At 44.4% G+C, this 25,617-nt stretch overlaps 1 protein-coding gene across 1 annotated transcript; it reads left to right on the forward strand.

Annotated features, from left to right (window-relative positions):
* Positions 1 to 732: 732 nt before the first annotated feature.
* LOC310996611 (arf-GAP with Rho-GAP domain, ANK repeat and PH domain-containing protein 1) lies at positions 733 to 23,777 on the forward strand (the record flags this gene model as incomplete). Its single annotated transcript, XM_083986033.1, has 27 exons — positions 733 to 774; positions 1,177 to 1,236; positions 1,346 to 1,435; positions 1,520 to 1,578; positions 4,738 to 5,160; positions 5,242 to 5,328; positions 5,423 to 5,603; positions 5,684 to 5,797; positions 6,330 to 6,434; positions 6,534 to 6,594; positions 6,688 to 6,808; positions 6,945 to 7,209; positions 7,298 to 7,497; positions 10,069 to 10,154; positions 10,290 to 10,472; positions 15,981 to 16,049; positions 17,253 to 17,352; positions 17,465 to 17,521; positions 17,632 to 17,755; positions 18,358 to 18,457; positions 19,227 to 19,431; positions 19,547 to 19,592; positions 20,454 to 20,668; positions 20,774 to 20,977; positions 21,861 to 21,966; positions 22,056 to 22,197; positions 23,730 to 23,777. Exons 3-27 carry the CDS (start codon positions 1,347 to 1,349, stop codon positions 23,775 to 23,777), a joined length of 3,390 nt encoding a protein of 1,129 aa, XP_083842159.1. The 5' UTR covers positions 733 to 774; positions 1,177 to 1,236; position 1,346.
* Positions 23,778 to 25,617: the final 1,840 nt, after the last annotated feature.

The raw sequence follows: 25,617 nt of genomic DNA on the forward strand, positions 1-25,617 counted from the left end.
ATTAGTTCAACCTCCACAACATTTAGTCATTTGTGCACATCATAGTAGCAGTTTCTAAGACAAACAATTTTCTACATTTCTTTATCATTTTTTCCTGGATATTTCTGTCTGTCTGTCTGTCTGTCTGTCTGTCTGTCTGTCTGTCTGTCTATCTATCTATCTATCTATCTATCTATCTATCTATCTATCTATCTATCTATCTATATTTAGACTAAGAAAAAAGTCTCCAGTTGATTTAAAAACAAAACCTGACCGCTTCAGTATGTCAATATTCACACACACACACACACACACACACACACACACACACACACACACACACACACACACACACACACACACACACACACACACACACACACACACACACACACACACACACACACACACACACACACACACCTACATTCCTGCGGCAGGTTGAACCAGTGACTCTGCACTGTAAAACTTTGCGTGTTGAAACAGTTGAATTGTGTCAGGTTGTGAACACCGGGAAGCTTGAATGAATGAGGCACATTCAACTCAACAGGTAAACACACTTAACGTGGATGTAGGCACTGACAGTACCAACACACAGTCCTTACAAGGACACAGACACACACACACAAACTCACAGAGAGATGGACTTTGAATAGATTTTACGGTAACATGTTTATGAGTGCAGCTCGATCAGAAACAGGACGTTCAACATGTGAACCAGAAACCGACAAAGACTCAACACAGAGCAGTCAGCGGAGGACTATGAGGAACTCACTGACAGGAAATCACTGACAGGTACTGTAACTTACAGACAGGTGATCACAGACAGGTAACTTACAGACAGGTAACTTACAGACAGGTTAGATCACAGACAGGTAACTTACAGACAGGTGATCACAGACAGGTTAGATCACAGACAGGTAACTTACAGACAGGTGATCACAGACAGGTAACTCAGGTGTGTGTGTGTGTGTGTGTGTGTGTGTGTTTTTTGTTAAGGTTCTGTGTTGTGATTCTGGCGGTTCTGTCTTCAGGTGATCTGTTATGGTTCCATGTGCAGGTTTTGTGGTCTGGTTCTAGGTCAAAGTTCTGTGTTAAGGTTGTGTTTTATGTTTATTAAGGTGGTAAGGTCTCATTAAAACCCTCTGATCACTGATCTTTGATCACTTTGACCTGAGACTATGATACTGATTACAGGTAGACCGTGTGGTCTGATTGGTCGAAGGAGCTGATCACTGCAGTTACTGATTGTTTGAGGTGAGGAGGTCTTTTCACTTGTTCTAGTTTTCACCTTCAGACCTCTGCTGGAGATGATGATGCTTCCTGGCAGGAAAATGTTTCATTGAATGTTTCCTCCTGTCTCCAGGATGACTACACCTCCTACTCCTCCACCTGTCCCAAAACCTCGCAATCGTTACCTGAGGGACAGTCTAAGTTCAGCCTTCAGTTTGGACAGGTAATGAATTATTCCTTTAAATCTACAGAACAAACCTTTAAATATACAGAAGAACCTTTTAAATCACATTTGTTTGTGTTTCAGAGATGTGACTGATGAAAATCTACAACCAGTTTTCACTGATGCAGTTCACCAGAGCACAGGTACACACACATACACACACACTTTCTCTCTGCGGATGTCATCAAAAGCCGATTTAATGCAGTGTAGCCTTAAGATTAAATTGGTTTTGGTTTCACTAACTAGTTTAAAGTGGTTTTGTAGTTTCACTTTGAAATGTGGCAGCAACAACTAAATAACAACACTATAATGACACTAATGTTGGTTTATCGATAACCGCGCATGGAGCTTACCTGCATGAGGTCTGAACAGGTTTTGGTCAGATAAGATAAGACAAAATAAGATATTACACTTTATTGTCAGATCACTCTGAAATTTGTCTTGCGTCTTGGTCAGATGAAATATTACTTGCAAGAGACAACATTCTTTTAGTGTATGCTGCTTGAAAATGTGACTCCATTGTTTGACCCACAATCTTTGAGCAAATATGAAGCAGTCTGGTTAGTTTGGTTTTAAGTTGGACAGACAAACAACTAAACCAGGCACTAATTCCATACTGCATAACACTCTGCACTATAGATTGAAAAAATAATAACAGGATGTGTTTGTTTGCTCCAAATGACCTCAATCTTCTCAAAAAAGAAATACGTTGTTGTACCCTGCAACAAATAAAGTCTACATGTACACTCCAGGACAAAGTAGCGTCCACATAGATGCCCAGATATTTATAGGAGGGAACTTGTTCAATCTCAGCATTATGTACAGTAATTGGTGGAGGATATGAACCCACTGGGAGAACAAAAATGATTTATTTTGTTTTCTTTGAATTAATAATGGGTGAATTGTTTTCACACCACTTCACTAATCTGTCTGTAGCATGCTGATGAACACAAGGATCATCTTCAGGGCTCAACAAAGACAACAGTGTAGTGTCGTCTGAAAATTTCAAAATAAAAGTATTTGGACATTCTGTTTTACAATCATCCATATAAAGTGTGAAAAGCAACGGAGAGCTCACATAGCCCTGGGGTGCTCCTGAGTTAGTAACAATAGAAGATGAGTATGTCTGGTTAACTTTAACTATCTGGTTTCTATTTGTGAGAAATGAATGTTTGTTCAGATCTGATTAGTTATTTTGTTTGATCTGTGCACTTATGACATGTCACATGGGACAATGCTCACACTCAGATCTCATCTGCACCTGTCACATCTCATGCTGCCCCACACTGCTCAGTACTGCACCACACTGTCCCCATACACCACTGACAGTCTGCTGCAGGGCCAGATGTTGGCGTGACTGAGGTTGAACCGTGGAACCGGTTGTTGCAGTAGATTAAAATATTTTTCAGTCTGACTGATGACGTCATCTCCAATGAATGTTAACAATGTTGACCTGCTGCAGTGTCAGGAAGATCCACCCACCTACCCTCACAATACAACAGCGTCAGCATCAGTTTAGCACTGTTTTGTTGCAAATACTTTTAGGCACCAAACCAATTATGTTCCCACAGCCTTATACTCCCACAGCCTTATGTTCCCACAGCCCTATGTTCCCACAGCCTTATGTTCCCTCAGCCCTATGTTCCCACATTTGAGATTTATCACATGGCGCATGCTCCGTGTGAAAAGATGTCCATGGGTGTGATGTTATGGGAACATAGGGCTGTGGGAACAGGGCCTAATTTTCAGTGGGAAAAAAAAGTTAGAAATGTGGGAACATAGGGCTGTGGGAATGGTTACATGTTGTCATTCCAACATCCCTTCATTCCGACATCCCACCATTTACACATCCCACCATTCTGACAAGGCTTTTTATATGGAAATGTGCGTTACTCAACAGGTGACTCCCTCCTACTTCTCTGGACTCTCTCTATCTATCTAGCCTGTCCAGCCTCTACCTGGTCTTTTTACTAAACTTAACCAACTCCTTTCATCATTGCCTAAGCCCAACCAGTGCAAAATCTTTTTGGGAAAAAAATATGCTATTAAATAATTGTCGGAAAGGCAGGATGTTTAAAAAAAGAAAAAAATACCGTCATTCCGACCATAGGAAGGTGGTAGGAGTTGTCGGAATGATGAGACGTTTGATAGAAAATTAAGTGTTGCCATTTAGACAATTAGAGGCCTATGTCGGACTGGTGGGATGTCGGAATGGTGGTTGCCCCCCTGTGGGAACATAGGGCAGAGGGAACACAGGGCCTAATTTTCAGTGAAAAAAAATGTTAGAAATGTGGGAACATAGGGCTGTGGAAACATAGGGTTGCGGGAACACTGGAATGACACCAGTAATAATATCAACGCTAACAAATTTTATTCATAATGCACTTAAAGTTATGAGGGACAGAGGAACTTCAGGTGGACAGATGTTGATTTGATTGTCAGGTGTCTCATCAGCTGATGTCTGCTGATGTTTCAGTCTACAAATACTTGGGATTTTACTTGGATGAAAATCTGTCTTTTAAATACCATATTGAGTGTCTTACAAAGAAACTTGGTTTCTATTATAGAAACAAAAGTTGTTTCTCCTTTAATGCGAGAAAAATACTGATTCAGGCAACTTTTGTATCAATACTTGACTATGGTGACATCTTATACATGCATGCAAATCTCTCCTCCCTGAAAATGCTGGACTCGGTGTATCATGCAGCATTAAGATTTGTAACAGATTTAGGTTTTCGTACTCATCACTGTCATCTTTATGAGAGTATTGGCTGGCCTTCTTTGTACAATCGTAGATGGTATTTTTTCCTGTGTGACTTGCCTCCTTATTTGTGTTCTCTCTTGGTTCCTAAAGTCAACATCAGAAGCTGTAGTCTCAGGCACGATAGATTGATCATGTTCACTATACCTCGTACGCTGACTGTCTTTGGGGAAAGTGCCTTCAAAGCATTCGCACCCTCGTCCTGTATAAATTACAGAGTCATCTTAAATTGGATTATCTCCCAAGTATGGAAGATTTTAAAGCTAGGATCAAGGACTATTTGACTGCTGCATGCACATGTTCTCTCACCGAACGCAGCTGGTGATTATACTGTAATGATGTGATTTGCTGTTACTGTTTTAGCTGTTTTTATGTTTGTTTAGTTGATGTTGTCCAAATGTGTACTTGATGTGGATGTACTGTGCCGCTTTCTTGGCCAGGACCCCCTTGCAAAAGAGATTCTGAATCTCAATGGGATTATTCCTGGTTAAATAAATGTTAAATAAAAAAAATGATGACATCACTCTGACCTCTTCCTCAGATGGAGATGCTCCCAACCTTGGTTTGGATCATGGCGTCGTCTTCCCAACTCTGGCCGGGGTCACTGACATCATCGCTGCCAACATCCCTTCATTGGCCGGAATCGCTTCTGACATTGGAGGCTCTGCCCCCCCAGCTGCCCCTGCCCCCTCGGCCCCCCCGTCCATTGACAGCATAGCTAACAGCATCGCCACCCACATACCTAGCTTAGCAGGCACTGCTAGTTCTGTAGCTAGCCCAGCTGCCACGCTAACTCCCAGCTGGTCCACACCTGCTGCTGCTGGCTTAGACAGCATCCTTAGCTCCCTAAGTAACATACCTGGTTTAACAATGATTATTAGAGATGGACCCCCACCTCCCTTTGCTGATGAGCCCTACACCCCCCAACTGCCAACAATGGGAATGACTGGAGACCCTGCCACAGGTACTTTGATCAATCATAAATCTATGAATCACCTGTCCTTCCCTCCTGATTGGCTGTTCACCCTGTTCACTGTGTGACCAGATGTTGAGGCACTGCTGCAGCTGGTGAGGTTTATAGATGGGGAAGCAGGTGTCACACATCCTCCAGCAGAGGGAGCTACAGATCCAGGTAGGCTGGAGACCTAGTAAAGTCTGGTTCTGATTCCAGCTGGTTCTGCTGGACCCATCCTCAGTCTGACTCCTCTGTCTGGTTCTGGTTCCAGCTTTTCTCCAGACCCTCAAGGAGGAGAACCCCTATGTCACTGTGTTGGCTTGTTGGGAGGAGGAGGAGGCGGACTCTGAGTTGTCCAATGAGGAGGAAGATACAGAAGTTAGCTCTGCCCCCTTGAAGTCGAATGATCCAATGGAAGGAGATCCTCCTTCAAATCCACCTACAGTTAACAAGTATGTACACAGCACACAGTACCCAGTATTCAGTACACAGTAAGTACCACTACTGCAGTCCTCTGGTGCTGTTGTTGCAGTGTGCCCACCAGTCCTACAGGTAGCATCAAACCCACTCGCCCGGCTCCGCCCCCTCCTCGTCCCTCTGGCCAATCACAAAGTCCAGGGAAACAAGTGAAACAGAAGACACCAAGGTATACACACACATACACTCTCACAGTCGCCACAGCCACACACACACACACACACACACACACACACACACACATACACTCTCACAGTCACCACAGCCACACACACACAGAGTCTGACCCCAGTTTGCTTCAGGAGCCGATTGTGGAAGTTCCACTTCGGTGTCTGTGTCTATCAGAGTGAAGCTGAGGTTGATTAAAGGTGTACAGAAATGGCTCTTTGTCCTGTTTGTCACGTGAATCGTGTGCAGGCTGACGTATAATCCGTATAATCCAATGCGGAAAAAAAAATACACGCTTTCATCCCGGATTTACTCAAAAATAGAATTTTGCACAAAGTTTGACCTACATCGTCTGATAGATGAGTTATTACACTAATTATATGACCCAGAGTGGGCTTAAATTCAATATTCTTTTCTGTACAGCTTTAAAGGTCAAAGCTCACAGACAGACAGACAGACAGACAGACAGACAGACAGACAGACAGACAGACAGACAGACAGACGTGTTCTCTCACTGTGTGTTTGTCCTGCAGAGCTGCCACCATCAGAGTGTCCAGGAAGAAGGGGGGCAGTGGGAACTCCGCCCCCAGGAGCGCTGTGGTAAGATCCAGCTGGCTGGACGTCTGGAAGGGCTTCAGGTGATGATGAGGAGGAGGAGGAGGATGATAATGCTAGTGATGACTATGAAGATAATGCTGATGATGCTGATGCTGATGCTGATGTGCTCTCTTTAACAGATATAATGTTTTATGGGCGACGTTTGATGGACAGCTGATGTCTCTGTGGAAGAAACGTACAGTAAGTCACCGTCTGTGTCTCTCTCTCTCTCTGTCTCACTCTCTCTCTGTGTGTGTGTGTGTGTGTCAGCAGTGTGTCTGTGTTCTCCACCAGGACCGGTTCAGTGAGGTCCTGTTCCATGTGTCCAGTATCACCAAGGTGAAGAAACAGGACAAAGGAAGATTCTCTGTTTACTTCAGAAAGAAACACTATGACTTCATGGCTCACAGTGATGGTGACAACAACATTCAACACACTCAGCACACATGCGCACACACTGTACACTCTATAAATATGCACACTATACAGTCTAAATACTATATACACCGTTGAGCTTTTGTGGCAGCAGCTGAACATCTTTGCCGTTGCAGAGGTTCAGGATGGTTGGGTCACGTCTCTGCTGGACTCCCGGGGCCGGCCAAGCCCCACCTCCCTCGGAATGCACGGACAAATCACCATCAAGGACCCGCGGAGTCGTGTCTATGCTGCTGTGTGGGGTCAGGACCTCTGGATCTACCCCAACAAAGACGGCTACCAGCTGGGCATCGCCTCCTTCAGCGTCCCTCTGAATGTGGCCACAATCAAGTCCACAGGAAAACACTCATTCACCCTCATCACTCCATTCAGGAGCTTCAAGTCTGTCCATCTGTCCACCTGCCCATGTGTCTCCCTGTCTGTCCACCTGTCTCTCTCTAACCTCTCTCTCTGTTTGCCTGCTCCTCAGTGTGTCGGTGGACTCCACGAAGGACGCGTCCCTGTGGTTGGACAGTCTGTCCTCGTCCATCCGTAGCGCTCTGTCGTCCAGCCAGGTGGCCACGCGTCTGTGGGAGAATGCCCACAACAAACTGTGTGCTGATTGTGGCTTAGCCAATCCTGAGTGGGCGTCGGTCAATCTGCTGCTGGTCATCTGTGAGAACTGTGCAGGTACAGGAGGCTAACTCTAGTAATGCTCATAATGCTTCTAGTGGAGACAGTGTGTGTGTTTACATGTGACATACTAACGGTGCAGACGTACAAATCAATAACCAGTATGATTATGGAAACAATCAATCAATTCAGTCTGTCAAGACCACAATATCCCCAAAGAAATCCATAGAGACTTTGGTCCCAGTGTGGGTTGCTAACAGTGCTAACAAACCCCTGGAGAAACATAGTTTGTAAAACTACAGCTAAAAAAAAGTAGCTTTAGCAACTACTTCTACTCATTATATTCATTTAATTCAGCATTAAATAAATCAACATGTGGTGTATATGAAATAAAACATAATAGCCTAAAAAAAGCTGATATTTCTAGTCAACATCCTGGTTGACCATAGACATGTTGGCTAATCTATAGACATGTTGGCTAATGTAAAGAGAAAATGAAAACCCTACCCCAATACCCACTGGTAAATCAGAACTGTAAACCAGTCAACAAAAATACAAAGAGGTCGAGATATTCTAGATCGGTGTGTCTGGAACAACAATGTTTAAAACCATGACAGGAACACCAGGGCCAGCCAATCAGAGGATGATTCATGCCTTTTTTCAGAGACTTCTGGATTGTTAAAATAAAATTTTATTAGGTCTTTCTTTTTTTTTAATAAAAAATATTATATATGTTATTGGCCAAAATTGTAGTTTGTAAATTGAGTAGTTAAAATCGAGTAATAAAAAAGTAGTTGAAATACTTGACACAGCACAAAATGTAGTTTAACTATCAAGAAGTTACAGCAATTGTAGTTAAGCTATTGGGCTCTACTTTGGTAGACTAGGTGCAGGCGAGGCGCATCTGCCCTGCGCCTCGCCTTCGCTTCGCCAACGGGGAGTGGCCAGGAGCAGATTGCGATTTTGCTTCGAGACGCAGCGGAGCGCATCCCGCCTACTTCCCTCCCACCGGCGCAAATGGCATAGAGGGAGGAGAGAAGGCGTGGAGTGGGTTTGACACAGCCGAGTCAGATCTTCACCAATCAAATGAGCTCCTCTCCTCGCCTTTAAATCCGCCGCGCGCGCAAGGCGGACGTTTGATTTCACCGTGGAAGAGAAGATTTGAATCAGCACCTACAGATTACAGCATAGACAGTACATCTATTATCGATTGTCCCGTCACACTTATGACACATCAAAGGCTGCACAGATGAAAGATGAGGATGGATTACTGCTGTGTTGACACTACACGATTATCTGCTATATTTATGTATTTACTTATTGATTTATTGAGCCGCATCGTCACGCGACCATAACAAATAAAACTGAAAACAAATAAACCACAAGCAGCCTGGCATCATAGTGAGCAGATATTCACAACTCCATCTCAGGTAAATTCTAAAGAAAAAAGAAAAAGAGAGACGCTCCGTGATCTCCGTTACGCACAGCTGTTTGTTGTGATCTGTGCACACCTGTTTAAATATAGGTTACTAAATATGAGTGTCTTTATTAATGGAAAAGGGGTGTGTGTGTGTTTTTTTTGTTTTTTTTACTGGGCAACAGCTCTCAATCTGTCAGAGCAAGTGAGACGGGAGGAAACTGATGTTCTGGTCCGGTCCAAGCTGGCAGTGTCCGGTCGCGCGAACAGACCTCACGGGCTGATGATGCAAAAGTAGTCTGGGAGGGAGGAGGGAGGAGGAGGGAGCAGGTCTATCTATCTATCTAACCTATATTTAAACACGTGTGCACAGATCACAGCATAAACAAACAGCGCTGTGCGTAACGGAGGCATTTCAGTTTTATTTGTTATGGTCGCGTGACGATGCGGCGCTGGCCCCTAATAAATCAATAAGTAAATAAATAAATAAATAGCTGATCATCTGCAACGGCACAGTGTGTAGTGTCAACACCTGCTCTTGGGACATCCACGGCTGTCTCAGTCCCTCCCTGGTTTCATCTGTGTTAATTCAGTCAGGCTGAGTTTCCATTACGCAAGCCTTTGATCTGCCATCAGTGTGACGGGACAATCTATATAGATATAGGTGTATGTGCTGATTCAGATACAATAAATAGGGGTTATTGTGATGATTATTATTATTATTATTGTTGTTAATTGCATTTAAATGTGCCTGGAAGTGTGGAAATCTGCCTGTGAGGTCTTGGTGACGTGGGCGCACTGCGCGCTGGGCAGTCAAAATACCAGTCCGCTGGCTGCGCTTCGCCTTGCGCTGAGACTAGACCAGGTTGGAGCTGGCGAGCTTTCGGCGCACTCTCCGCGCGGTCTATCTGTAACAAATTGTCACTGCGCCACGGCGAATCTGTCGACACCTCCCCCTGCTGCGCGACCACTCCCATCTCAGCGCACAGCAGTCTGCCAATTTACCGAATCCACTGCGCACCTTGTTGAACTGGAGGAAAATACCACTTCGCCAGCTGCGTCAGGGCTCGCTTCGCTGCGCCACCCTGAGTTGCGCCACTAAAATAGGGCCCATGATGTTCAACTACATGTAGGTTTAAGTCTCCCCAACACCGACTGTAGTGTAGATGTAGCTCATTTCTAATGCTAACAGATCTATTCACCTTTATCAGGTCAGCATCGAGGTCTGGGCACCAAACTGTCCAAGGTCCGCAGTCTGAAGATGGACAACAAGATCTGGACTGAACCACTCATACAGGTGAGGGGGGGCTGAGTCTCTGGTGGTGGGGGGGTTGACCTACCGGTACAGGTGAGGAGCGCATGACCCGTTCACACAGGTGAGGTGGGCCGAACCACTCGTACAGGTGGAGCTGACCTCTGTGGCATGTTCCAGCTGTTTGTGACCTACGGCAACCAGCTGGCCAATCAGGTGTGGGCTGCGGCGGTGCCAGCAGCAGAGCAGCTGCTTCCTGACTCGTCCGATGAGGAGAGGTCAACGTTCATCCAGGATAAATACAGCAGGGGGCGCTACAGACGAGTCCACGCCCTGGCCTCCTCTCCCACCCTGATGGACCAGGTCAGACTCAGCTACTCTAATGTGGCATTACCACGGTAACAGATGTCAACAGAGTTAACTGACACTTAAAGGACAATTCCTAATTCCTAATATTTTAGGTCTAAAAGAAGGAATCGCCACGGCAGCGATGAATGGGAGCGGATGCAAGTTCTGCTGCTTAGGCTGTTTACAGCCCTCAAAGCCACAGACAGCGTCAGATGGCGACTCAAACATGCACCCAGAAGTTTGTTTACTTCAAGCAAGCCGACATGTTTGTAAAACTAGATCCAATTCAAAGTCTCCCGGGGTGAGACCCAAGTTGACGCTCGGTGTGTTCAGGTGCAGTCGGAAGCTCCCGTTTATGTCATTGTCTTGTTCTGTACTGTGTAACAGAAGTTGAGCCAACACACGACGTGCTGCTAACTGTACTTTTATTCACCACTTCGGGAACACACAGCAGTCTGCATCTCTGTCTGCAGTAGAACTAGGAAGTAAACACACACACGTCACCTGTGCCAATCACATTCATGTATACTTCAGGGACCGGTCGGAAATCATATTCTCTGAGAATATTACATCCCCCTTCTTTTAAGAAAATATGAAACACAACATTCAAGAATAGCTTTTCTGTGCAATAAACCCTTGCTGAAACATGTTGAAATTAAGTTAGCACATTTATGACTTTCATAACGTAAGGATTCAATAAACAGATCTCAATTATCACTTAGCTTGCTCAAATGTCATACAGGATAACATATCTTAAGTAGAACACAATAACACTGTCATTGACTTATATGTATCTGAACATCATTGAGCATATTTCTATAAGTCCATAACAACTCTGGGTTTAACCTCGCGTCCAGACCTTGTCTGATACCGCACAGCCTGTGGGGCTGCCTCTGTTGTCATCTTTGAGGTATGTGTGTCAGTGTGCAGTGTATGTTGTGTGTCATGTTTTGTGTTTTCTTCAGTCTGAGTGTTCAGTGTCTCTGTTGTGTCCAGGAGGTGTCGTCTGTTTCGCCTGTATTCTTGTCCTCCTTCTGATGTGCGTATGTGGTATGATCTTTCAGTATCAGCTGAGCGAATGACAACTGCTGGTTTCCAGTAGCCTTTCTCCTGAAAGCGGATGTATTGTCCTTCATGCAGAGGTGACATCTGCTTAGCTGATCTGTCGTAGTATTTTTTCTGCTGTTGTTGTCTGTGGGTTCTCCTGATGTGAACATCTTTGTGTCTGATGATCTTGGGTTGCAGCTGCTGATGGGTGTTAGGCAGGATTGAGCGTGTGCGACGACTCATAAGCAGCTGAACTGGTGATTTAAAGTTGTCTACTGGGGTATTGCGATACTCAAGCAGACTCAGGTAGGGGTCTTTCTGATCAGCTTTGGCCTTTTCCATAAGGGACTTTGCAATGTGAACAGACTTCTCGGCTAAGCCGTTGCTTTGAGGATAGTGCGGGCTGGAGGTAATGTGTGAGAACCCCCATGTGCTTGCAAAACCCTCAAACTCTCTACATCTGTACTGTGGACCATTGTCTGATATAACAGTCTCTGGTATCCCGTGTCTTGCAAAAGAAGCTTTCAGTTTATGTATCACAGCAGCGGCTGTGGTGCTGTGTAATCTGTCAAGCTCGAAGTATCTGCTGTAATAGTCTACTGTGACTAAATAGTCCTCATTGTTCCAGGTGAACAGGTCAGTAGCAACTGTTTGCCACGGCCTGTCTGGGATCTTGTGACTTATCATTGGCTCTTTAGTGTTTGATGGTTTATGTTCATTACAGATGTGGCATTTCCCAACTAACTCCTCAATCTGCTTGTTCATCCCAGGCCAGAAGATGATGTCACGCGCACGCTGTTTGCACTTCTCCATACCCATGTGACCTGCATGGATACGGGATAACATCTCTGTGCGCAGTGAGGTGGGTATGATGATCTTTTCCCCCTTGAACAGGATGTTGTTCATTTGCGAGAGCTCGTCCCGGTGGTTCCAATATTCTGCTATGCTCTGAGGGCATAGTCTCCTCTCCTCAGGCCATCCTGACTTAATTGTCTTTCTCAGCACGATGAGTTGAGCATCCTTTCCAGTCTCTGTCTTGATGTCTTCAAGTCTAGTGTCACTGACAGGTAGGTTGCTGTAAACAGTGTGCACCTGCATGTCCATACCTTCACTGAGGCTGGTGTCCTGGTCAGGCAGTGACTTTCTGGAGAGAGTGTCTGCGACAGGAATGTCCTTGCCTGGTCTGTGAGTGATGGTAAAGTTATACCTCTGTAGCTGAAGCATCATTCTTTGTAACCTTGGAGGCGCTGCTGCAAGTGGTTTTCTCAAGATGGATTCAAGTGGCTTATGGTCACTTTCCACGGTGATGTGGCGACCATAGATGTACTGGTGGAAGCGCTTGCATCCAAACAAAATAGCATATAGCTCCTTCTCAATTTGTGCATAATTGACTTCACAATCAGTCAGTGATTTAGATGCATAGCCTATGGGTTTTCCTTCTTGTAACAGTACTGCACCTAATCCATATTTTGATGCGTCAACTTGGAGTCTGAGTTCTTTGCTCGGGTCAAAGTATCTTAATACTGGACCTGGTTCCTGAGTGAGCAGCTCTTTAATTTTCTTGAATGCTTCCTCCTGTTGTGCATCCCATCTGAATTCACTCGAATCTTTTAACAGGTGACGCATGGGTGCATTGACATCAGACAGTCCAGGGGCAAATTTGGACAAATAATTAATCATGCCAAGGATTGTTTCCAGCTCACCTTTGTCTTTTGGTGGCTCCATGTCCTTTACAGCTGCAATCTTAGCTGGATCCGGCTTGATTCCATCCTTGGTGATTCTGTGTCCAAAGTAGCTGACCTCAGTGGTACAGATTGTACTCTTATCTGGGTTGAGCTTGACTCCTCGCTCCCTGGAGCGCTGCAACATGGCACGGAGGTTGGTATCATGTTCTTCTTTAGTCTTGCCATAGATGAGGATATCGTCAACTATTGCTGTGACACCCTGCAAACCCTCATAAGTCTCATCAACTTTACGCTGAAACTCATCCTGAGCAGAGATCAATCCAAAAGGCAAGCGGAGGAATCTGTATCGTCCAAAAACAGTGTTGAATGTTGTCAGCTGTGAGGACTCATCTGAGAGCTTAATGGCCCAGTAGCCCGACCTTGCATCCATTACACTGAAGAAACAGGCTCCTGCCAATTTGGATGTGGTGTCGTCAAGGGTAGGTAAAGGGTAGTGCGGGCGTTTTATGACTTTATTCAGGTCCCTTGGATCAAGACATACTCTCAGTTTTCCTGTGCGTGGTTTTTCTGCTGCGACCATGGAATTAACCCATTCAGTTGGTTCAGTGACTTTCACAATAATGTCTTGTTTTTCCATGTTTTGTAGTTCCTCCTTGAGGCGGTCGCGGAGGGCCAAAGGGACGCGCCTAGGTGGGTGAACTACAGGTACTGCATTGGGGTTAATGTGAATTGTGCACTCTCCAGGAAACAGTCCTATTCCTGTGAATACATCAGCAAACTCATCCATAACTGATGTCTCAGGTGAGCTGTGCACGGACAGTATGAGTTTAATGAGTCCAAAGTCCAAACATGCTTTTAATCCTAGCACTGGAGGAGCCAGTGTGTCAACGATGTGGACCTTTAATGTCAGATGAATGTCTTTGTACTGGCATTTGATGTTGCACTTTCCTCTGACAGATAGCTTCTCACCCCCATAGCCATAGAGAGGGCGTGTTGTTGGTTGTAAGTGTGTCCTGTATCCCAAGCCTTTGGAAAACATTAGTGGGAATGACATTAGCTGAGGCTCCAGTGTCTAGCTTAAAGGTGACTGTAGTTTTACTAGCTCCAACCAACACATCTGCATATGCCTGTTCAGTTTGTCTTTTGTTATTACTGTCTTGTGTTACTGCATCAATAAACAAATCGTCATTGTCTGTCTTGCTGTGTGAGTCAATTTCACTTACAGTGTGCACTCCTTTACCTTGCTTTGAGCGGCATACTTTTGCAAAATGATTCCATTTGCTGCATATTTTGCACTGTTTACCTTTCGCTGGACAGCTGTCTTTTGCTCCATGAGGCTTGTTTCCGCAGTAGTCACAGGTTTTATGACGCTCTCTGTCCCCTTCAGGTCTGTAGGTGCTCTCCATATTTCCTGTTGCCCTGTCCTGGCGCGTTTTCCAAGCTGTCTTCCTTGAATAATGGCGACCGATAGCATGGACAGACTGCTCCTGCAGGCCACTGTTGCCGCTAGCTATAGTCTTGAGCTGTGCTTGGGCCATATCATGAGACCTGACAATGTCTATAGCTCTATCCAACGTCAAGTCGGAACCGACATGCAGTAGCTTTTCTCTTACTTTAGGTGAATGGATCCCAAACACGACACGGTCTCTCACCATTTCCTCGTTGTTTGCATAATTACAGTCCTTCACAAGCAGTCTCAAATCCGTCAAAAACTGTTCAAATGGCTCGTTAGCTCCTTGGACTTTTTCTTGGAATTTATAACGTGCAAATAAGATGTTTGACTTTGGCATGACGTATGCTTCATAGCGCCCATAGTACGTATTCAGTACCTTTCGTTCGTCGTCTGTAAGCGTCCATGTGTTGTATATGTCCCGGCCTCTTTCGCCGACCCAAATGAGAAGGTAGCTGCACTTTTCGTCTTCTCCCTTCTTCTTAAACGGACCAGAAAACATCAATTCCACGTGGAGCTTGAATTTTCGCCATGCTTCGGGCAGGTTGCTCGCATCCCAGTCCATACGAGGTGACGGAACTCCGGCGACGTCCATCTTGTTGCGACGCTTCTCTTTCCTTTTACTCTGACACCATGTCTTGTTCTGTACTGTGTAACAGAAGTTGAGCCAACACACGACGTGCTGCTAACTGTACTTTTATTCACCACTTCGGGAACACACAGCAGTCTGCATCTCTGTCTGCAGTAGAACTAGGAAGTAAACACACACACGTCACCTGTGCCAATCACATTCATGTATACTTCAGGGACCGGTCGGAAATCATATTCTCTGAGAATATTACAGTCATAAACACAGGAATATCAACTCTTGACTTGCTTGAAGTAAATAAACTTCTTGGTGCATGTTTGAGGAGCCATCTGATGCTGATCTGTCTGTGGAAAAAAATTGTGGCTTTGAGGGATGTAAACAAACAGCCTAAACAGCGGAACTTACATCCACTCCCATTCATTGCTGCCATGGCGATGCGGGGACAGACACAACTACCGCAAAACAGGAGACATTAAACGGAAAATCTTCAGCTTCCTTCTTTTAGACCTAAAATGTTAGGAAAATACAGCCCCGAGCTGAATTTGCCCGGAATTGTCCTTTAAGGTCCATACATGGTAGTACACAACACAACGATCGGACCAGTTTCATCAGGTCCAGTTCAATAATCAATAATCAAAGCTCTCAGGTTGAACAGTGACATTACATGAGGTCAACCTTAAACTGTCCGATACATCACCTGTCACCATGGTGATGAGCTGTGTTATGATGTGTGTGTGTGTGTGTTTTTTCAGAGGCTGTGTGAGGTTGTCTGCACCAGTGATGTCCAGGAGACGATGTCACTGATCTGTTCAGGAGCAAAGGTCACACACACACACACACACACACACACACACACACACACACACACACACACACACACAGGGCCGGATTTACTAAAGGTTTGTGTGTATTAAAACGTGTGCAAACGTGATTGCACGCGCAAACACATGTGGAACCTGATCTACTAACCGGACGCACCGAGGATTGCGTCCCTCACACGGGCAGAATAGCACGTGCAATCCATTTAGCGTGTTTGCCTTGATGAATATGTAAATATGGGCGTTTCAGCCAGAACGTGCTAAATACTGGGAGGAGTAGATGCAAATAGATTTATTTAGCGCGCGCAATGTGATTTACCAAACCAGGAAGAGATTGCGGTGGCTGTTTTTGCGTCTTTATTTACCACGTCTGAAAACCATGTACTAACTGATACAACTTTGTGAAAACGTTTATTGCGTTTATTGGTTTGATACCTGTCAGAGCGATGATGATGATCTTACATCTCTGCATTTCCTCACGTCTGGGTAATTCTCTAACAGTTTTTCAGCCGTGTTAAAAGTCTTTTACGCGCTGTTACGCACGGGGCACGTCTGTCCTGCAGTGCGCTCCTCTCCTCTACTCTCCTCCCCTCTCCTCTCCTCTCTCCTCCTCTCCTCTCCTCTCACCTGGCTGCTCAGCTCCGTCTCTCAGTCCCGGTCCCGGACTGAGAGACGTCACCGCTGCCTTCACCCGTCTTTGATCCCTCTGGTCAGTGGTCAGAGCGTTTAGATCTGTGTGTCCCAGCTGAGCTCTCTATTACAGTAATCCACTGGATCATGGGCGGCCACACACACACATATTATAGGTGTGTGATTGTCGCTGCAGCTGCTGCCTGTTCGTCACTATATGACGAGTTGGGCCCTGTAGCGATTTGTGTTTATTTATCTAAACAGAGCGCGAGAGAGATGAACACACATGCTGTCATTGTATGCATCAGATCAAATGTCATTCTGTCCCTTCGTCCGTCCAGCTCTCTGTCCACTCTCTCCATGGTGGAAACAATTACCACGCGCAAAACCCTCATTTGAATACTGCGGTTTGCACGTGTTTTCATTTAGCGGGTTACTCTTAGTAGATCACCTGTTTTGCGTGCACTAACCAAACACGCAACATTTTAGCGGGTGCAAACAATATAGCGCCCGTTATCTGGGATCTTAGTAGATCCGGCACACAGAGTCCTTTTTAATCGGATGTTACCTGCACAGGTGTGTCACTCAGACCCTCAGAGCCCGTCCCCCGTCCTCCTAGCTGAGAGGGCGGGTCAGGCCCTGCAGGTGGAGCTGCTCCGCCTCAATGAGTACACAGGTAACACACACACACACACACACACACACACACACACACACACACACACACATGTACACATGAATGCACAGGTGACACACTGACTCTTTACCCATGATGCTCTCTCATTCAGAGTTGCCGTCTCACCAGCCTCATGGAGCCAGTGTTGGGCCTGGCTCCGCCCCCTCAGGTAAGACCACTGACTGAAGTACCGGACTGAACAAGACTCAGCTGTTTGTGTTGTTTTATTCTTTTTTCTCTGGTGTGTCTGTGTGTGTGTGTGTGTGTGTGTGTGCTCAGGTGAGGAAGAGGAGGAGCTACATGGGAAGCTGGAGGAAGATCGTTTTCTTTTCTCATTAGAAAACGAGTCGGCAGCTTGTGATGTCCTCGACCTGAGAGAGGTTCAGGCCGTGTTTGTCTCACGGTGAGTCCTACTGCAGCATTGGCACTTTCTGAGTTTATTAAAATCATGACATCAACAGTCATCAGAAGTCACAGTGACCAAGTCTTTACTTGGTCGATTGTGATTTAAAGGAGACATATTCTGCCCCTTCTCCACAAATTAAAATAGTTCCCAGGTGTCTTAAAGATATGGCTGTGACAGGCTTTGGTCAAAATCTCCCAAGGATCAAACATCACAGCTCTTTTCATCCTCTCTAAACAGCCCTGTCCAGAACGGCTGCTTTCAGTGTCTGTCCCTTTAAATGCAAATCAGCCACCGCTTGCCCCGCCCCTTCTACTGGTACCAGGTAGGGGTGGGATTATGCAAATTAAAAAACTAGTTACATAATTTCCAGACAACCGAGGAAACAGCTCATAAAACCACATGGATTTCAACCTATAGGGAGAGCCTGAACATTACATTACATTTTTTTGTCAGTTCTCACAGTTTGGGGGGCAGAAGACGACAAACACCTAAATATATGTTAAAGAGCCTTTAAAAAGTGAGATTTCCATAATATGTCCCCTTTAAGTCATGTTTCTACTTCCTTTTTGGATGTTGCTGTGGTGTTGCTGGTGTGTCAGGACGGCTTCTCAGTTTGAGATGGTGACGCTGAGCGATCAGCTGACGTGTGCAGCGGATGATAAGGACACTCTGCTGACTCACCTGGTCCACATCCTGAAGGTAACTTCAGGACCACAGCACTTGAGTGTTTGAGTTTCACCTGTTGTCATCTGTGTGTTTATATGCCTGGTTAAAAAATATATATATAGTTATAGAAAGTGCTTTAAAAGAATAGTTCACCCAAAATTCAAATTGCACTCATTATCTACTCACCCTCATGTGGACTAAGGGCTGGGAGAAGTTTCAGAGTCCTCCGTGGCTTCTCTGAGTTACAGGGGGTCTCGGCGTAGCAGTGCATGTCCATATAACGGTTGCAAATGGATACCAACTGTCTTCGTAACAAAAAGACACACCAAAAAACATCCAAATACCTCCATGCTGCTCGTATGTAATGTCCATCTTGTATTGAAGCCCTGAAATGCAGAAGCGGAAGCTCCTCTTGGACGGACCAGGATCCGTCCAAATTCCGCTACAAACAAGCTTGAAATATAGACTTATTTAATTTTTTTCGGGACAATTTTGCATTTCGGGGCTTCAATACAAGACGGAAATTTCAATTTTGGGTGAACAATCCCTTTAACAAACCAGGACACCAGGGCAAACGATAATAAAGACTCAGTAAAAGCTGGATAAAATAGGGTCAGCATAGTTTTGTCAATACTAAAACAGGTAAAACAAACGCTAATGTCCCTTCTTACACGCTGCTTGTTAAAGGGGTGAGGGTCTAAGGTCAGAGGATGTTATGATGCTGTGTAAAGACCTTTGAGACTAACTGTTGTAAAAATGGGCTTTACAGTCACTTATCAGTCAGCGTTGCTCTCCTCTGCAGGTGATCCTCCCGGGGGGCGTGTCCTATGCTGAGGTGGGCGGGGCTTCTGCCGTCAGTAAAGTCAGCATGGTTGAAATGGGCGGAGCCTTGCATCACTCTGACGCCTGGTTGTTGCTGGGGGAGGACGGAGTGAGCGTTCACCCTGTTGACAGACGCAACTCACAACTCACTCTGAGGATGGACCTGAGCATGCTCAGTCACCATGGTAACAGTGTTTTTCACCCCTGAGCCTCACATGCAGGGACTGGCTCGGTTCTGGTTCAGTCATCAGGCGACCTGATGACGTCTCTGCATCTAAACTTTTCTTTTTTTCCCCTCAGAAATGTCTCCGTCTGAAAACATCATCACCCTGGTAACGGGACACAGGTGATTACACATTACACATTACTTTTAAAAAGTCATTAGTATAGTTACTAGTTACTTTACCCAAACAGTTACTGAGTTAGTAACTGAATTACTACATTATAAAGACAACAAGGAAAAGTAACTATTGTGTTACTTTTTTATAAAATGTTCACACTGCAAAAACTCAAAATCTTTCCAAGAATATTTGTCTTATTTCTTGTCAAAATGTATAATTTCTAGTCAAAACTAATTTCTTTCCACTTAAAATGAGACTCATCACAAAGTAGAAAAATCTGCCAGTGAAAGCAAATTTTTTTTATGTTTGTAATAATAAAGAAAAACTTGCTCCACTATCAGCTTTTTCTACTTATTTCAAGTGAAAATATGCTTGAAAGAAGTAAAAAGTGTCTAAAAACAAGCTAATTGTTAATGTCACGAGTCTTATTTTGAGTATAATTTGATTTGTCTTGACTAGAAATGACATTTTGACTTGAAATAAGACAAATATTCTTGGTAAGATTTTGAGTTTTTGCAGTGCAGATATGTCAATTTACTTAGACCCGACCCCCTATCCTCCTAACCTCTTGTTTATCTGGAACTAACCAACTCACTCAGTATTCCTCCGCACAGTCAGCATCAGTTAGTTCCAGATAAACAGCTTTTTTCTGAGTTGTTGATGGACTGAAAAAAATGTGTATATAACGTACACTTTAACAGGTGTATTATCTGGTGACAGTACTTCTTGAGTCAAATAACGAGTAACAGCTCATTTTATTGTCGGTGACGGTAACAGCGTTATAACGGGGGGAACAGTAACTTTTTTGATTAGGCTACAAGTTACTGAAAAAAGTAGCGCCATTATTTTATAACATCTCTCCTCAGGTGTGTGTCCCTGCGTTTCCAGCAGCAGGACACCTGTCACCACTGGTATGACCACCTGCTGAGGGCTCTGGCCAATCACAGCTCAGTTCCACGCCAGCCTCCCACAGCCAATCACAGCTCAGCTCATCAGTCTCTGTACCCAGTGATGGACGTGATCTCCAGAGGTTCGGTGCCGCCCGGTATCGAACGCTGCATCTCCCACATCACAACCTATGGTCAGAACCCATCATTGCTACAGGGGCAGTGGCTTCTGGGTAGTGGGGGATGGGGGGTCAGGGTCGCCTACTGTGAGCTCATGTCTGTGACTGAATGTGTCTCAGGTCTGAAGGTGGAGGGAATATACCGCCGCTGTGGCCTTGCTACTAAAGTCAGCCGACTGGCCGAGGCCCTGGTGACGTCTCCGAGCTCCGCCCCTCTGGAGAGTCATGAGCAGGGCGTGTTGGATGCTGCCTCCGCCCTCAAACAATATGTCCGCCAGCAGCAGAGTTTAATACCAGACGTACAGGCGTGGCTGAAGGCAGCAGGTACAGTACACAGCACCAGAAATATGCAGCAGAACCTGAAGAACAAGTATAAAATTCATCAAATTAAATTCAAGATGTGAACACAGAGTATACAGAGGTATATGCCTTTATGGCCTATGTCCAAGAGACAACGTGGTGGCTCAGGTTTAGTGAAACTGTCACTGTCAGCTGCACATCTGTCAGCAGCTGCTCCAGTCACACACGTCACAAACTTTCATTTGAAGGGACAAACAGTGACTTTGTTGCCCATAAACAGATAGGCTATACCAGAGCGATTGATGTCGGCTGCTTTTTGACTAAATTTGAGACCCCCTTCAAATTTTGCTTTTGGGGCCTTCAGGGGTATGGGTTAATCCGCCCCGTATTTCGCACACTGGGGCAGATCCTTATCGTTTTGTTTTCTCGAGATCTTGAATTAATTATCTCGTTATCACGAGAAAGCGGAGGAAAATTATCTCGTTACCATGGGAAAACGGAGGAAAATTATCTCGTTATCACGGGAAAACGGAGGAAAATTATCTCGTTATCACGGGAAAACGGAGGAAAATTATCTCGTTACCATGGGAAAACGGAGGAAAATTATCTCGTTATCACGGGAAAACGGAGGAAAATGATCTCGTTATCACGGGAAAACGGAGGAAAATTATCTCGTTACCATGGGAAAACGGAGGAAAATTATCTCGTTATCACGGGAAAACGGATGGAATAAATGGGCTTCTGTAAGTTTGTAAATTGAGTAGTTAAACTACAAATAATGCCCCAAAAAGCAGTTGAAATACTTGACGCAGCACAAAATATGAATGTAGTTTAACTATCAGCAAGTTACAGCATGTAGTTTAAGTCTCCCCAACATTGAGTAGTAGTCTCTCTCTCACTCCCTCAGTGATCTCAGATGAACGCTCCAGGTTTAAAGCATACCGACAGTTACTACGGCAACTTCCTGATGACAGCCGAGCTACACTGAGTGCACTGTTTGGACATTTCTATACGTAAGAAACACGCAAACACACACACACAGTCTCTCTCTCTCTCTCTCTGATGTGTGGAGGTTTGACCCAGTTCTTCACCTCTCTGTCAGGGTCCAGGTCTTCTCTCAGGTCAACAAGATGTCGGCTCAGAATCTGGCTCTGGTTTTGGTTCCTACTCTGTTTCAGCTGATGAGCCAGGATCTGGTCAAACTGACCAGAGAGTTCATCATTCACCACACACTGCTGTTCCTGGTATGTAGGCTACCTGACACACCTGTAACACACCTGGTACATTAGTGACACACCTGTAACACACCTCTAACACACCTGTAACACACCTGGTACATTAGTGACACACCTGGTACATTAGTGACACCTGGTACATTAGTGACACACCTGTAACACACCTGGTACATTAGTGATAGACCTGTAACACACCTGGTACATTAGTGACACCTGGTACATTACTGATACGCCTGTAACACACCTGGTACATTACTGATACGCCTGTAACACACCTGGTACATTACTGATACGCCTGTAACACACCTGGTACATTACTGATAGACCTGTAACACACCTGGTACATTAGTGATACGCCTGTAAAACACCTGGTACATTAGTAACACACCTGTAACATGTTGTGGAAATTTCCTTTAACTTGTGAGAGAGAAAATCATAAGTCCAGCAAATTGAGGTTTCACTTTAAGTACTTTATTTTATCTTGCCAGAGGTGGACTGTCATACACACAAAAGTCTGTACGAGAGTGCACACTGAAAATTGGTAACGTCAGGTTACATACGCACAAGAGCTGGAAGGAGCCATGTGCTTCTCCTTGGAGGCGGCATCATACATTGTCCAATAATATTATTGCATTCTTGCATAATAATAACTTTGCACAGTACAAGTTTGCACTTAGCGCTCATGACATGTCACTGGACTATTATAAGGTTAACTCGTAAAGGCAGGAAGCCAGTGTTTGTCTGTAACTTAAGGTTTGGTGTGGTTTTTTCACACTTAGGCATGTTGACATTTCGTTGACATCTCACTGTGGTTTTGGATATGGAGACAACTGCTTGCTTAAGCGTAATCATCATAAAATAAAAGGAACCAAGTCGGACACCTGCATACTGCTCTATGCACAGCAGACAAGTGCAACTTGCGCTATCTTCGAAGTTCACCTAAAGTTCATGAGCATACATCTTCAAAGTTCAATCAAGGGCCATAACATAAAAATTTCCATTACAAACACACCTGGTACATTACTGACACCTGGTACATTAGTGATACGCCTGTAACACACCTGGTACATTAGTGACACCTGGTACATTAGTGATACGCCTGTAACACACCTGGTACATTACTGATAGACCTGTAACACACCTGGTACATTAGTAACAGACCGTAACACACCTGGTACATTAGTGATACGCCTGTAACACACCTGGTACATTAGTAACAGACCGTAACACACCTGGTACATTAGTGACACACCTGTAACACACCTGGTACATTAGTGACACACCTGTAACACACCTGGTACATTACTGATAGACCTGTAACACACCTGGTACATTAGTAACACACCTGTAACACACCTGGTACATTAGTGACACACCTGTAACACACCTGGTACATTACTGATAGACCTGTAACACACCTGGTACATTAGTAACACACCTGTAACACACCTGGTACATTACTGATAGACCTGTAACACACCTGGTACATTAGTGACACGCCTGTAACACACCTGGTATCTAATTTTTTATTTAAATCGCAGACACCAGAAGAGGAGGAAGAGGAAAAAGAGGAGATCACTTTCCTCTGATGAGATGAAGATGAAGATGAGATTTTCCTCTCTGTTTGGTGCGTGGGGTCTGACTCTGGACACAGCCACCTACAGACGTGTCCATGTTTGCTCAGAGACTCTACAATAAGTTGTGTGTTCAATAAGTTGTATTCAATAATACTGATTAAGTTGGTGAACTGGTGTTACTGTTAGTCGTTTAAATGTGTTGAGTTTAAGTTGAATCAGTTTCTATAGTGAAGTGAGTCCCAGTGCCTCAGTTCCCCTAAGCCAGGCAGCAGCTGCTCATTGTCCAACGTCCAACAATAAGACTAATAAAGAGACATATTTCTGTCTCAGTGCTGGACTGAGTCCCGGTCTGCTGGCCTCCTCCTGCTCAGTGACTGAGCATGGTTTACCTGGGTCAGGTGACCTCCACCTCTTGTGTTTACCTGACCATGTGTGTGTTTGTAGTTGTTGTGCTTACAGTATAAACAGTATACATTTTGATGGTGAAATGTTTTCTCTGGTGTTACTTAATATGATTGATAAATACAACTTAAATATCAAGATGACACATGGTTTCATTCTCAGATTCATCACTGATGTTCAGATCTTATGGAAAGTATTGTAACTGTAATTTACAGTTTGCTCAGTGTGTGTTTTGTCTGATAGAAAGTCCTTTAGGAAAATAAAATCTGATCTCTCTGGACCACCTGATGTGTTAAGGCTCTGGTCTCAATATAGTCAGAGTTTCATTCCAGGAGCTTCACCAGTGAATCCTCCTGCTCACCAGACGGACAACTTTACATGTTTTTCCTAGTGCTTACATCCTTTTTGCAGAATTTGGCTCAATGAATCAAACCTCTACACACAAGGAAGATAAGACACAACACTAACACAAACACTTCACAGCTCTGTCAAAGTGAAACTCTGTCAAAACCTCAGTCAAGTCAAAACAGCACTTTCTAAAGTTGTCATTCTTGCAACAGAAAGATACACACAAAAACACACACACACACACACCACTTGTCAAATCAACAGCAAACAACACTTACGTTCTTTACAGACATTTTCTCAAACAATTCTCTGTGAAGCTCAAACGTAGAATTACAGTGATCAGCTGACTGTTTTTTCACAACAAAAGTATTTTTCTGCTTTGCTTTTTTTTTTACAAGGAAAAAAATTCTTCCATCAAGAAGATACAAAACAATAACAGTACATTTGTTTTACTGTAAACAAAGCAATCTCTCTTTGTCTTCCTCTGGGTCTCACTGCCTTCATGACTAAATGTCTTACCTGAGCTCTATTTTATAGTTTTCTATGGTAGTGTTTTCTGTTCTCTACATACGTATGTCCCATTACTAGTTGCATTTTAAATAAAAGTGTTTTCCCAACGATAACAAGGTATTTTATTTTTGAAGTGTCTCATTTGGAAACTGTGCGTAATGTTCTGCAACAACAACTGTGTTGAAGAACTGCAAACAAAGTGCAAAGCAGAAAATGTGTTTAAGGTCTGGTTACAATGTGTTCAGGTTTTGTTCCAAGAAGTTTTGTTTTGGAAGCTTTGATCCCAGCATTCCTTTTTTTGGATGTAAGCGACGGGCAAAAACTATAAACAAACACAAATGAATTTCAGGGTTCGATTGATGTTTATTTGTTGTTCAGTTTTAACTCATTCAGGGGTGGGTCTTCCATGGGGGCATGCGCCCCCCCACCACCACCACCACCCTAATGGTCATTGACTTGTGGTATTCATTCATTCATTCAATACTTTATTTCGGACACAGCGGCGGTCCATAGAACAATAAAAAACAAAGAACAAAACACACATACACATGTATCATATATTGACATATATGTCAATCATTGTGTAAATCAA

This window comes from Trachurus trachurus (genome assembly GCF_905171665.1).
Source record: "Trachurus trachurus genome assembly, chromosome: 14".
In the NCBI taxonomy this organism is placed as follows: Eukaryota; Metazoa; Chordata; class Actinopteri; order Carangiformes; family Carangidae; genus Trachurus; species Trachurus trachurus.